At 37.0% G+C, this 14,626-nt stretch overlaps 1 protein-coding gene across 8 annotated transcripts in view; it reads right to left on the reverse strand.

The window, feature by feature from the left end:
• The window catches only part of COP1 (COP1 E3 ubiquitin ligase), a 281,667-nt gene that overhangs the window by 164,081 nt on the left and 102,960 nt on the right, over window positions 1-14,626 (reverse strand). For all 8 annotated transcript variants that reach the window (XR_003965751.1, XM_030301693.1, XM_030301697.1 and 5 more), the window contains one exon: window positions 8,643-8,700. Coding sequence is in view for 7 of the 8 variants with exons in the window: in XM_030301693.1 (XP_030157553.1) it covers window positions 8,643-8,700 (58 nt within the window). In the remaining variant the exon portion in view is untranslated. The remainder of the gene's footprint in view (window positions 1-8,642; window positions 8,701-14,626) is intronic.

The following is a 14,626-nucleotide window of genomic DNA, read 5'->3' on the forward strand; positions in this document are numbered from 1 at the left end:
CATTCCCAAGGAGTGGAATTAAATTGAAAAGAGAATTACTTGAAATTGAATATTCCATTTCACATATGTAATATAAACTAATGGCCAAGAATACAAAAGAAATGAAATCTTCAAAAGATGAATAAAATCAATGTTTATATAATGAAAGAAATAATTGTTACCATAACAAATTTCCTTCTCGATTCCACCAAGAGAACCCTATTCTAAATGAAGTTGAAAGTGTTCTGTATTAATTTGCTTACTTGAAATTTGCCAAATTTTCATTATATAAATACCCTCCCTGGAATCTAATTTTGTAAATGAAACAATGCAGAATGAAAACCTAATTATTATTTATACAGTAAATAATCTTTATAAGATCAAGAGCCTAATGCAAAATAATAAAACAATTATCAGTTAAACACACACACACTCCTTCATATAGATTTGAAGAATGGCTTGAAGGGAGAAAACCTGCATAATTTAGAACAATGGTTCTCAAAGTGTGGTCCCCATTTGTGGTCTTTAGGCTTTGGTGGGTCTCTGAGACCCTCTAAGGTATCTGTGAAGTCAAATCTCTACTCAAAGGAAGATATCATATGCTGTTTTCACTGTGTTTATACATGACTTGTGAGGCAAAAGCAATAGTCAGTATAAAACTACTTTCCTGTTAGCACAAATCAAGGTAATGGCACCAATGCCACTAGCAAACACTACATTCTTTATCATTACTCATAACTTAAAAAAAATGTACACAAACATTTCATAAGTCAGTTTCCCTCAAGGATACTCTACTTTTTTACTTTTCTCAAACTGCAGTATAACTAAAATATAATTATATTACTTTCAGGTATTCAATATAATGATTCAATGTGTGTATATAATGCAAAGTGATCACCACAATAACTCTATTTAACATCTGTCACCATACATAATTACAATTTTTTTTCTTGTGATGAGGTTCAAGATCAACTTTTATATATGGAATATATAGTATTATTAACCATAGTCACCATACTGTATGCTACATCCCCATGTACGTTTTGACCTTCTTCACCCATTTTGCCCATTCCACATCCAATGCCTCTGACAACCACCAGTTTTGTTTTCTATATCTATTAGTTTATTATGTATTTATTGATGTATTTATTTTTAAAATTCCACATATAAGTAAGGTCATATAGCACTTACATTTATGACTTATTTCACTAAACATGTAACTTTTAGGTCTATCCATGTTGTAGCAAATGCCAAGATTTTCTTCTTTTTTATGATCTAATAACATACCATTGTGTATATATACACATGTTCTCTAACCATTCATCCATTAATGGACAGATACAGAAATAGACACTTTATGCATAATATATATACAACTATATAAATATTATGTCTTCTACACTGAGCAGCATGGATTAATCTCAGCTAGTCTGGAATGCCCACTTGGTTATCTCCAGACTCTTGCCTACATCATGAAATATATGCACTAAAGAAAAATAAACAATACTCTGTAACAGTAAGTCAGTGGGTTGTTTTAGAGCAAAATGTATTAGTCTGTCAGCACTGTTTAGTAATAACAAATGAAGTTATGATTTGCACTTGGTTTCAGTGAAGCCCTTAAAGGCTGGTCATATAACCAGAATGCATTGCCTATGTGAGTAACTTAAAATAAGAGATCCTGACCACAAGCCAAGTTTGGATTTCCTGTTACTCGGGTGCTTGAGACACAAGCCAGTACTGGTTCTAAAGCTGGAGACAAAGCAGTTCCTGTGTGACCCAGTGTGGAAGAATAAAGAAGACTGGACCTGGGGTCACTCATGATTTCAGGCAGGATATAAATATGGCTAAAAATCAAAAGGAAATGTTCATCACTTATGTTTATCTAGACTACCTCTAAATGAAAATGGCCACATTTACTAAACTACAAAATAATTAAATTTTACCACGTTTATATCCACTCAATCAACTCATGATTTCAGCTCAGGTCAGAATCTCACAGTCTCTGAGTTGGAGCCCCACACTGGGCTATCTGCTGTCAGCATGGAGCCTGTTTCTCATCCTCTGTCCCCCTCTCTCTCTCCACGCTTCCCCCCCCCCCCCCCCGGCGCGGCTCATACTCGCTCTCAAAGAAGAAAGAGGAGGAGGAGATGGGAGGAGGAGGAGGAGGAGGAGACCGAGGAGGAGGAGATATAATGGAAAAATGGAGGAGGAGATATAATGGTCAAAATAACATGGAAACGAGCCTGCCCCTCTACCACTCTCACTCTCTCCTCTCAAAAATAAATAAATAAAGTAAAAACAAAAAAACAAAAAAATGCTGAGCCACATCTGTTAGGAGACTCCTTTGGAACCCTTCTATTACTTCATATTTTGCTTTATTTGGGAAGGTAAATATTATTTCATATGTGAAATTCAAATTTCACTTTTTTTTTTTACCATTTTCTTTTACCAGGTTTGTAGCTTTTATCAAAAAGATGAAATGAGTAGAAAAGCTTTATTTTGAAGCAATACACCAATTATCCATCATACCTATAATACCTCTCCCAGTTTTTTAAATTTTTGTTTATTATTCAATTTCTTTATGCAACACACTGGCTTCTTTCTCCATTTCTATAGTCCTATTATTATTTATATCATTATTTAGCTGATCTAGACTCTCACAACAAGTGATTTTCCACAAATGATTTCTTGGCTATCACAACACCATTTACTTAATCCCTACTTTCCCTCATCTGCATAAGCACAGCGAAATTCCTAATTACCTTTTAGTTGTATTTTAAATTTTATTGTGTTCTTTTCATTACAGCAGTCTTAGAATACATTTTAATAACTTATTGGGTAAATGCCCTTGTGATTATTACACCCCCAAATCACTCATCCTAATATACTTTAAAGTCAGTTGTTCACACTCTCTGCACTCTTAAAAAATATTCTGGAGATTCTTATGGAATCACATTAAATTAACAGTTATGGCAACTGGTCTATTCAAATTGTTCTACAATTGCTTTAATCTTTTTCAATATTTTTAACTTTTCTTGAAAAATCTGTATTTCCTTAAGACTCATTTTTGACTGGGACACCAGGTGGCTCAGTTGATTAAACATCCAACTTCGGCTCAGGTCATGATCTGACAGTTCGGTAGTTTAAGCCCCTCATCAGACTCTGTACGGACAGCTCAGAGCGTCAGAGCAGAGAGCCTGTTTCGGATTCTGTGTCTCCCTCTCTCTCTGCCCCTCTCCTGCTCACGCACTCTCTCAAAAATAAATGAACATTTAAAATTTTTTTTTTCAACGTTTATTTATTTTTGGGACAGAGAGAGACAGAGCATGAACGGGGGAGGCGCAGAGAGAGAGGGAGATACAGAATCGGAAGCAGGCTCCAGGCTCTGAGCCATCAGCCCAGAGCCCGACGCGGGGCTCGAATTCACGGACCGCGAGATCGTGACCTGGCTGAAGTCGGACGCTTAACCGACTGCGCCACCCAGGCGCCCCAAAAATAAATGAACATTTAAAAAAAAATTTTTTTTAACACTCATTTTTACTAGTATGTATAAGCACTGTCTGAATTAATCTACTACATGTTATAAATCAATTTCAATTACATACTGAAACATTTTGTATGAGCTCTTTATTTGTCCCTCTACAGTCAACACCTTAAGATTTTCCCAGCTTCGAGTTGAATGTCTAGTTCATCAGTTTTCATTTTCATCTAAAAGTGAATCCATTTAATGACACAAATTCTTGAGGACAATTCTGACCACATTTCATAAATTTTGATATGTAGTGTTTTCACTACCATTACTTTTTGGATTGCTTGTAGCAGCATCTGGAACTACTCTTGAACACAAAGGTATTCAGAGGAGTTTAGTTTACTCTCTTCCCGATTATCTGTCTACATAATTTCTTTACTTGGGGTTCTGATTCAGAGAATACAGATGACACAATTTATCTTGTTTTAGAATCAATCCATTTTTCTAAATGGTCCGAGACCACTATCAATAATGTATATATACCCTCTGATGCAAAGTATAAAGTGAAACAAGTACCTATTAAACCAAGCTTAAGTTGATCTCACTCAAAAAAAAAACAAAAAACAAAAAACAAAAACAAGTCCCAAGCCTTTATAATGGCCTAAGAAAGTCATGCACCAAGTGGCCTCTGTTGAGTTTTATCTCATTTCTACTTTTCTCCCCCTTGACTACTCCTCTTCAGCTACAGGGGAAATCTAAACTATGTCAGGCATGCTCCTACTTTACGGCTCATTTACTTGTTAAGCCTTTGCCTATAACTTGGGAATCCCAGAGATACTCACACGGGCTTGCTCCCGCACCTCCACTTTGTTTAAAGGTAGTCTACTTCTGGGGCGCCTGGGTAGCCCAGCTGGTTAAGTGGCCAACTTCAGCTCAGGGCATGATCTCACGGTTCATGAGTTCCAGCCCCGCTGGAGGCTCCGTGCTGACAGCTCGGAGCCTGGAGCCTGCTTCGGATTCTGTGTCTCCCTCTTTCTCTGCGCCACCCCCTCTCGTACTCTGTGTCTCTCAAAATAAATAGACATTAAATAAATATAAAAAAAAAAGGCAGTCTTACTTTTATTACTATTACTATCTCTCCAACTAGATTGGAAGCCTGGTTACAGCAGGGATCTTGGTGTTATGTTTGTTCAATAATGTATCCCCAGAGCCTGTAATCAGTGCCTAGTAAATAGCAGGTACTACAAACAACAAAAACAAAAAACAAAAAAAAAACTGTTGGTTGAATAAATGAGTTTTAAAATCACAGGCTCTGAAGCCATAATGCCTAGGTTAAAATCTCTTACTAGTTATATTGTCCTGGGCAACCTCCTTAACCTCCCTGTGCCCCAGTTTCCTCCTCAATAAAAATTATAGTAATAATACTTATCACACAGGTTAAGTTCTGAAAATTTAAGTGGTTAATACATGTAAAGCACTTTAATGTCCATGAATAGTTAAGTACAAAGTAAGTGTTACATAATGACTAATATTACTGCTTTAATGAATTCTTTAGGTATACTTCAAAATCTCCCACTGTGTTTAAATTTTAATCAATTTTCAAAAAATTGTAACAAATTTTGATTTATATAAACTCCAATGCTTATAGTATGTCACACAAATTACTACAACTTTGGGGAACTATACCTTTTACTTGGGTGAAAAATTGTATGTGTCTTTCATGCTTCCTTCCCTGAGTCCTCTTCCAGTATACACTTCTCTTTCACTTGTGGTTGCTTTAGTTTTAGTTTTGCTATATTCTTTAGAATCCTTACATTTGCCAGGCTTATCCTCAACTATTCCTCTACTTTCAATCCATTTTGTGTCAATTTGCTTTAGGTCTGTCTCTTCTGAAGAGTATAGCTAGAAATGAAGGGTAGACCTTCAGCACAATATGTCCAATCCATTCTATCCCACAAACGCTAGTAGGATTCCTCCTCAACACTTCCCTGTCCTCCAGCAGCGGCTAAGGCTGGAGTCTTCTGGGAGACACAGCCTTTGTCATCCTTAGGCACACTTTTATTCTGCACATTGTGACTCATGTTAGGCAGCCTTCCTAAGTGGTTTTGTTAATCCTCTATAAATTCCTTATAAGTTTGCAGGGTGAGGATAGTCATAGGTCAATGGGATTTCTTGTGAGTGAAGGTTAGAGACATATTAACATGTTGGTTGACTGGCTCAGTGTACTATCTCAAACCAGAGGTTTCCTTTATTACATGAGGAAAGTGCTGCTCTAAAAATTAAAAAAATAAAAGAAAACACTATTCTGACTGCTTTTCTTTTCCACCCAGATTCAACTTCTATTCTTTCTAGCTCACTGCTAGAAATTCTAAACAAATATTATGTAAATGGCAATACTAGCAAACCTTTTCTTGGTCCTTATGAAGAGACTGTTAATACTCAGCAGCCAAAGACTAATAGAAACACACACCTTTAGTTGAACAAGTTTTATTCATTACTCACTACGACTAAGAATACAGCACATTATGGGTAAGGGACAACTTACAAAATACAGGCTCATGTCAAGTGTTTGGGGAAGGGCTCTGGATTGAATACTGTCAAAAGTGGGAATAAATCTGTGACTGACTGTCTTTTTTTTCTTTTTTTTTTTTTTTTTAATGTTTATTTTTGAGACAGATACAGAGCATGAACAAGGGAGGGGGAAAGAGAGAGGGAGACACAGAATCTGAAACAGGCTCCAGGCTCTGAGCTGTCATCACAGAGCCCGATGCGGGGCTCCAACTCACAGACCATGAGATCATATCTGAGCCGAAGTCAGATGCTTAACCGACTGAGCCACTCAGGCACCCCTGTGACTGACCATCTTAATAAATCTTACCTAGAAGAACAGAAGGCCAGAGTAAAACTAAAATTGTAATTAGTAAACCAACAGAAATTGCTCAAATTAGCTGGAACAGAGGTGTCTTTGGTATTTCTTGTGGCTTACACAGTGACTTTGTTTTTGTATGTGCTTAGTTTATGAAGTAATCTTTTTTCTTTCATCACAATCACAGAGTGGATATATCTCAGGTTGATGTTTTGTGAGATTATACTCAAAAGGAAAACATAAAGGTTCACTGTGAATGCAAAGCCTGTTTCCAGATTCAGAGACTGCTGTTCCCTCTCAAGTTTTTAAGGTATATTTCAACTTAATACTTTAAAATATCTCCTGATATATCCCATTATGTCTTATAAAAATAACCAGATCTAGTGTTTTCATGGCTGTTCAGTAACAAATGCAGGGGCACCTGGGTGGCTCAGTCGGTTAAGCAGCTGATTTTGGCTCAGGTCATAATCTCATGGTTCATGGGTTCTAGCCCCACATCAGGCTCTGTGCTGACAGCTCAGAGCCTGGAGCCTGCTTCGGATTCTGTGTCTCCCTCTCTGCCTCTCCCCCACTCGTGCTCTCTCTCTCTCTGTCACTCAAAAATAAACAGACATTTTTTAAAGAATTAAAAGGAAGGAAGGAAGGAAGGAAGGAAGGAAGGAAGGAAGGAAGGAAGGAAGGGAGGGAGGAAGGGAGGAAGGGAGGGAGGGAGGGAGAAATAGACACAAACCAGGGCACCTGGGTGGCTCAGTAGGTTAAGAGCCTGACTCTTGATTTCAGCTCAGGTCCTGATCTCACAGTTCGTGGGATCAAGCCCTGTGCTGAACAGTGCAGAACCTGCTTGGGATTCTCTCTTCTCCCTCCCTCTCTCTCTCCCCTCCCCTGATCATGTGCTCTCTCTCTCTTAAAATAAACTTTAAAAAAAAGAATAGATGCAAAACAATCTATGAACTTACTATTCAAAAAAATAAAAGAACAGGCCAAATACATGCATGCATTTGAAGAGAACACAGGACGTGCAAAGTAGTTACACCAACTAACCATGAAAAAGGTGGTTATCTAAGTAGTGGGAAAAGGAAAACACAAACAAAAGCGGCATGATCCAAAAGAATTTTTTTTCCACTTTGATTTAAAAAAAAAAACAAACACCACGATATACATAAAGTGAATATACAAATGAACATGCATTTATAATTTTATGTAAGTTTATTTATTTTTGAGAGAGAGAGAGAGAGAGAGAGACAGCGCGCGAGAGTGTGGGGGAGGGGCAGAGAAAGAGGGAGAGAGAGAATCCCAAGCAGTCTCTGCCCTGTCAGCACAGAGCCTGATGCGGGTCTCAAACTCACCAACCATGAAATCATGACCTGAGCCAAAACCAACAGTCAGATGCTTAACCAACTGAGCCACCCTTGTGCCCCCAATGAACATGCATTTAAAAACACCTCAATGTTTCCCTTTTCCTATGAAGGATAGTATCAGGACAATTTGAAAAATCTGAGTAAGATACAGGGATTAGATAATAGCATTATATCTACGTTAACTTTTTGTATTTTAAAATTATATTGTGATTACATAAGACAATACCCTTGTTTTTAAGGACATACACACTGAAGTATTTAGACGTAAAGGATCATTATGAATGTACCTTTCTCAAACAACACAGAGAAAAAAAATTATGTTTACATAAACAAAAGAGAATGAGAATGAGAAAAGAAATGTAATCAAACGTTAACATTTGTATAATCTGGATAAAGGATACAAAGGAATTCCTTTTATTATTTTGGTCACTTTTCTCCAAGTATGAAATTATTTCAACATAAAAAGCTTTTTTGTCAAAATTAGATTTGTCAAAATTAGATTTGACAAATATCAGCATCCTCAAATTACAGATGGAGAGAATAAAAGTCAAAATAATCATACAACTAATTAGAAGAGGTGAAGCTGAAGTCCAGTTTACTCAAATATGTACTTCACTTTCCACAGAAAGCCTTAACATTTCAACATAATGAGTAACTCATCAACAGATATAACTATCTTATCCCAGAGAGAAACAATGTGCTGATTATTCATAATTTCCTCTTACAGTACTTCCCTCCTCTCAAGGTCTGATGTTACAACCACTGAATTTTAAAAAATGTTTAACTCATCACTGATGAGCACATAAACAGCTATTTATGCATCAGAGGTATCAAAATCCTAATCGATGCCACAGCATTCAAAACAGCTGTGTTTGTGTCAGGACATTCCAGGAAACTAATCTACGATTTTACAACTCAGGTGATTATAGTCATTGTACCACTAAAACAAACTGTTAAATACATCATTTACCTGAGAACTGCCACTGAAACCAGGAGGTTGGTTGAATTCTGTGGAATCAATAATACTACTGCAAAATGAAGAGAGAAAAATATGATTTCAGTGTTTACATTATTCTATCAACAGAAAAGGTAAATCTAAAATATATCATATCTAAATCCAATATTTCTTCTTTCTAAGGAAAGAAAATATTTATTGCCAACAACTTAATTAGATATCAAATAAGTGCATAACCCATAAACCAAACATCAGGAAATATAAACAATTTACCCCTTGACCCGACCACTTAAACAAACACACTGTGAAAGAATGTCAATAAGGAATAATCACAAAACAGGTGTATACCCAAAGGTATTTGCTTCCATTTCATTTTCGGATAGGTTCATAGGTTGTATGGAACATCAGGAAAAGAACACAAGCAAACAATTAAAGTTACAGTGAAGAGATCCTGTTATGCCCCTGAAGAGCTACGCACCCTCAGACACATACTTTATAACCTCTGCGCTTCCTCATCTGCAAAGTGAGATGAGTGGGGGGTGAGTATCTAGAGTCCCATCTAGGTCCCAAATGTTAGGATAATCATCTTACAGGAAATAATATTACCAAAGGAATGGAATAAGTTGTAAAATACCAATACTCTTTTTCTCACAGTCCAAAACCTATACACTAGTATTCTCTACCCCGATCAAAATATCATGCTTTCTGCATCAGTTCTTTTTATTTGGTTATAACCTCTGTGCATGTTCCTACCTAATCCTACAAAAACCTCTAAAACTATCTTTTTCTTTGTATTAGTTCTATCTTACCATTTGTCTTTTCACATCATCACTCCTACATACTTCTCATCTTTAAATAAACTAGCCTATGTTCATAGGTGTTCATTAACACCTGAAAATGGCAAAACATATATCAACCATGATCAACCAGTTATTTACATTTTAAAAAACTCTTCTTCCCTAATACTACTATAAAAAATGTTTATATTCTTGCCTACCCTAATGAAATTTAAGCAAGTGAAGGTAGTGATTAAGACGGGTCTCTCTACACAAATACACAAAATCATTATTTACCTTAGTATTCAAACGACCTCAAAAGTTATGAGAGGCATTCTTTTTTTTCTTTAATTTTTTTTAATATTCATTTTTGAGAGAGAGACAGAGCGCATGCAGGCAAGGGGCAGAGAGAGGGAGACACAGAATCTGAAGCAGGCTCCAGGCTCTGAGCTGTCAGCACAGAGCGCGATGCAGAGCTCGAACTCATGAACCGTGAGATCATGACCTGAGCTGAAGTCAGATGCTCAACCAACTGAGTCACCCAGGTGCCCCAAGATGAGAGGCATGCTTAAGGGCAGAGAGTGACTGTGGGCAATTTAAGAAAGGCCTTATCTGTCCACTAGTTTCTCCACCTATTAAAATAAGAAGGAGACTGCAGAGAGGTGTGAGGTTTAAATACGAATGTTCTCAGGATAAAGCCAGAAAAATGATAAACATTCAATAAATTTTTCCCTCTATTAATACAAAATTAGTCAAACAGTCTCACACTTAAAAAAAAATACAATAAATCGCATGGAACTGTCTTCACGGTAGTCTTAAAGAAAAAAAACAAAACAATCTTAATCCCTCATATCCTTAACTGTTCCTACAGGAAGACTCAATTATATAAGAAGGTCTTCAAAGCACTTACACTACAAATTAAAGAACACAATCTTGTAATGGGTTTCTTCTGATGAAATATAACCAGTGATCACCATCCTTGCAAAGAGCCATGCGCTGGTAAGAAAAGATCATCTGCTACTTTTAGTGTACTCCATCCAGGGCTAAACATGAGGAAACACGTATTCAAAATTTCTCTGTTCCTTTTACTAATGAAATCTAACCCCTTGGCATTTGTATAAACATTAACAAAATTATGTAGCTGCATATTTAGAGGTCAACAGAACAATTTCTAGATGTTTTTTATGGTATTACAATTCAGATTTCTTTGACTGCAAGCCTAAATAATGATACTGATATATCAGTGTGTATAGTGAGATAACTATATTTGACTACACGTCAAATATATATTTAAAAATCAATTTGTAGGGGTGCCTGGGTGGCTCAGTTGGTTAAGTGTCCAACTCTTGGTTTCATAACCAAGCAAGCTCAGGTTTCAGCTCAGGTCATGATTTCACGGTTTCACAGGTTTAAGCCCCATGTGGGGCTCTGCGCTGGCAGCATGGAGCCTGCTTGGGATTCTCTCCCTCTCTCTGCCCCTCCCCCATTCACACTGTCTGTCTCTCTCGCAATCTCTCTCAAAAAAAAAAAATAAACTTAAAAATTTTTCAATAAAAATAAATTTGTGGGGCGCCTGGGTGGCACAGTCGGTTAAGCGTCCGACTTCAGCCAGGTCACGATCTCGCGGTCTGTGAGTTCGAGCCCCGCGTCAGGCTCTGGGCTGATGGCTCAGAGCCTGGAGCCTGTTTCCGATTCTGTGTCTCCTTCTCTCTCTGCCCCTCGCCCGTTCATGCTCTGTCTCTCTCTGTCCCAAAAATAAATAAACGTTGAAAAAAAAAATTTTTTAAAAAATAAATAAATAAAAATAAAAATAAATTTGTAAGAGATTTCAAATTATAAGCTTAAAGTGGTATTTTATTAATAATGACTGCAAAGTCTGAAATTTATTTTCTACAGATCTCATTCACCAGAAAAACTTTATTGCTACATACTGGACTGTAACAGACGAATCTGCAAAAGAAACTTCTTTAATACTTCTCTTTAAAATGTGTGTGTGTACAGGGGCACCTGAGTGGCTCAGTTGGTTAAATGCCCAACTCTTGACATCAAGGTTCATGGGATCAGGCCCCACGTCGGTCCTGTGCTGACAGCATGGAGCTTGCTTGGGATTCTCTCTCCCCCTCTCTCTCTGCCTTCCCGTTCTCTCTCTCAAAATAAACAAATAAATACAAATATTGGGCTCAAAAGGATTATATAAAACTCAAATTCCTAAAACCTAAAACTCTAAAAATCAAATAAATGCAATACTTTTTGTGACTTATTTGAAGCTAAAACCTTCCCTAAACAGATCTGACCTCATTTCACTCACCATGAACATTCATGATTCAATGCTAAAATATTAATGTGCTTGATTATGTGGAACTGCCTCTTACTCCTCCATTACTATTATGTAATAATTATATGGGGGCAGGGGGTAGGTGACAGACAGAATACTAAATACTGAAACACTTCTGACTCCAAAGGCTTCCAAAAAAGTTTGGGGAACCTATACATCATACAGCTTGGGTTTATTTGAGAAATGTAACGTTAGCTCAGTAATAAAACTACTGGGTTCCAGAGTACACATCTATGGCCTCTGAGAAAAAAAAAAAAGAAATTCAGTTTGTTCTTCAAAGAACAGAAGTTACTGGAATATTTCAGAACTCCAAAAACATTTTCAAGGTGCCTGGGTGGCTCAGTCAGTTGAGCGTCCAACTCTTGATTTCAGCTCAGGTCATTATCCCAGGCTAGTGGGGTCCAGTCCTACATCAGGCTCTTGTCGAGCACGGAGCCTGCTCAAGATTCTCTCTCTCTCCCCCTCCCTCTGCCCCCTTTCCCTGCTTGTGCTCTCTCTAAAATTAAAGAACATTCCCAGGGGCACCTGGGTGGCTCAGCTGGTTAAGCGTCTGTCTGCCTTCGGCCCAGGTCATGATCTCATGGTTGTGGGTTCAAGACCCGCATCAGGTTCTCTGCTGTCAGCACAGAGCCCACTTCGGATCCTCTGTCCCCCTCTCTCTGCCCCTCCCCTGCTCGCTCGCTCACTCTCTCTCTCTCTCTCTCTCTCTTCATAAATAAATAAATAAATAAATACCCCAATACCCTTATTAATTGTGCCTTTTAAATTGTAGTTGATTAGGAAATGTTGTAGTTACACAGTGCATAGGGGGACTGTATGAACCTAATGCTTATACTGCCTTTTAAAATGTCTGTAGTTCCATAATTATTCCTAAAGTTAAAAAAACAAAAGCAAAAGTGCAATTCATTTTAAAATTTTCTTGGTAAGAAGAGTTTCCTCAGGGAAAAACTTACTGTTGACAGATGTAAAAAGCAGGTATAATAGAAAATATCTGAAAGCACAGGTCTGAATCTATTGCTTTGCTGCCTCTGGAATTCTACTTGCTTGGTAGAATTTCAAAAACAAAAGAGCAAGCTCAAAAAAACAAGACTGACAAGACTGATTTGCCACTAAAACTAGCGAAAGTCCCAGTGTGTTAGGCTAAGTGCTGTGTTTAACTACTTTATATTCTACTACTATTTTCCAGTGAGGGGAAATAGTTTACAATTTAGTTATAATTCACACAGGAGAAATTTTTCATTGTCAGATGATACAGGTACCACAAGTCTTAAGTGTTACAAAAACCCAGTTATCTGAAATAACCTCAGAAAAGGCTTTAAAAGCAAGGAAAGCAACAATAGATTCAAAGTAGAGGATCTGGAGAGTGGGAAAAACATGCTAGGACTTGGGTAGTGGAGAGACAGTAAACAGCAGAAATGGAAAATGGTAACAGCACATAAAATTTTATGCTTATATACAGTTATCTTTATATGTAAAACAGGGTTACCATATATTCTTTTAGTCTTCCCAGCCTCTCCCATTCCAGACCTCCCAGAACCAAGGTATATCTATAATAATCAAAGGGGTGAAAAGTTTCCTCTAGGACTAATCTGACAGGACAAAAAAGCCATCAGCAAGAGGATGCAATCACAGTATATGAATGGAATCAACCAATAATTTGCTTCCTGCCCAAACATTTAATTTTAATTTTCCTGGCTCTCCAAGTCCAGAAACTCGATTTCAGGTGGGCTTTTTGTTTCGTCTTGCTTTGACTTCAGGTGTTCTTAAGTCGTTATAAAAGGATATATAACTGTACAGACTTGAGAATAAAACAAATCTTTGCCTTATCCTACACAAAAGATGAAATAAGCTAAGAATATAAAATTTTAGTGTTGAATATTTGAGCTTTCTCTTATGAAAAAATCCTATCTGATTTAAAGATTTATTTAAATACATATCAGTAATACAGACATGTTCACTATCTACTAAACAAATATTTACATACTTTTAAAGTATGAACCCCCCACACCTGCATTTAAATCTCTGGGATCTACCTCAGACCTAATGATCAGATTTGGGGATAGGGTTCAAAACTCTACATTACAAATAAGAGTCTTGGTGGATGCTTACACACACTGAAATTTGGTGTAGCCACACCTTACATTTCAGAGTTGGAATGGACTGTTAACATCTTCATCAAGTGGTGACAAATTACAGTTTAGTAATAAGAACTCAAAGGTGTTTTTTTAATCCTGAAAAGCCAACAAATCAAATGTAATTACTAAAGTTTTAGAGTTAAAAGCATTTTGGTTATTTTAAATCTTGGAATCGAAAAGTCTTATTTACATACCTTAAGCAGAATAATTAATGTGCCAGCACAACTTATTTTTCATCCTAAAGCTATGTAACCATCAGAGCAGAGTTCTAGGGTCTGTTTTAGTCACAACTATACCCCTAGGGACTAAAGCAGAGTTTTACGTATGTGTCATATGGCCTCCAAAACTGCCTGAGTGACTGAAGAATAAATTCTTCAAACGTTCTAAATAAAGAAAGTGCACAGTTTCAGAAAAGGTCTTCATAACTTGCTACTTCTCTATTACCTATCAATTTAATGAGAAATGGCAGATGTATGAAGAGTACCCGCTACATTATTGCCAAGGAAGTTTGTTTTCTGTGTTTTGTCTTTCTTTTTGTTTTAAATCAAGTTGAAAATTCTGTAAGATTCTTTAATGTCCCTCATCTCCTAGGACTTCAATTTCAACTCCTTTGCATAGTATAGCATCAGTGTAAGGCAAGTACCTCCTCACTACTCAGAACAATAAAACAATCAACTGGTTTTACTATTTCTCCCACACCATATAGAAACTTCACTAAAAAACAGCCACACCATCATTTATGTTCAGAAGTGC

This window comes from Lynx canadensis, chromosome F1 (assembly GCF_007474595.2).
Source record: "Lynx canadensis isolate LIC74 chromosome F1, mLynCan4.pri.v2, whole genome shotgun sequence".
Taxonomy (NCBI): domain Eukaryota; kingdom Metazoa; phylum Chordata; class Mammalia; order Carnivora; family Felidae; genus Lynx; species Lynx canadensis.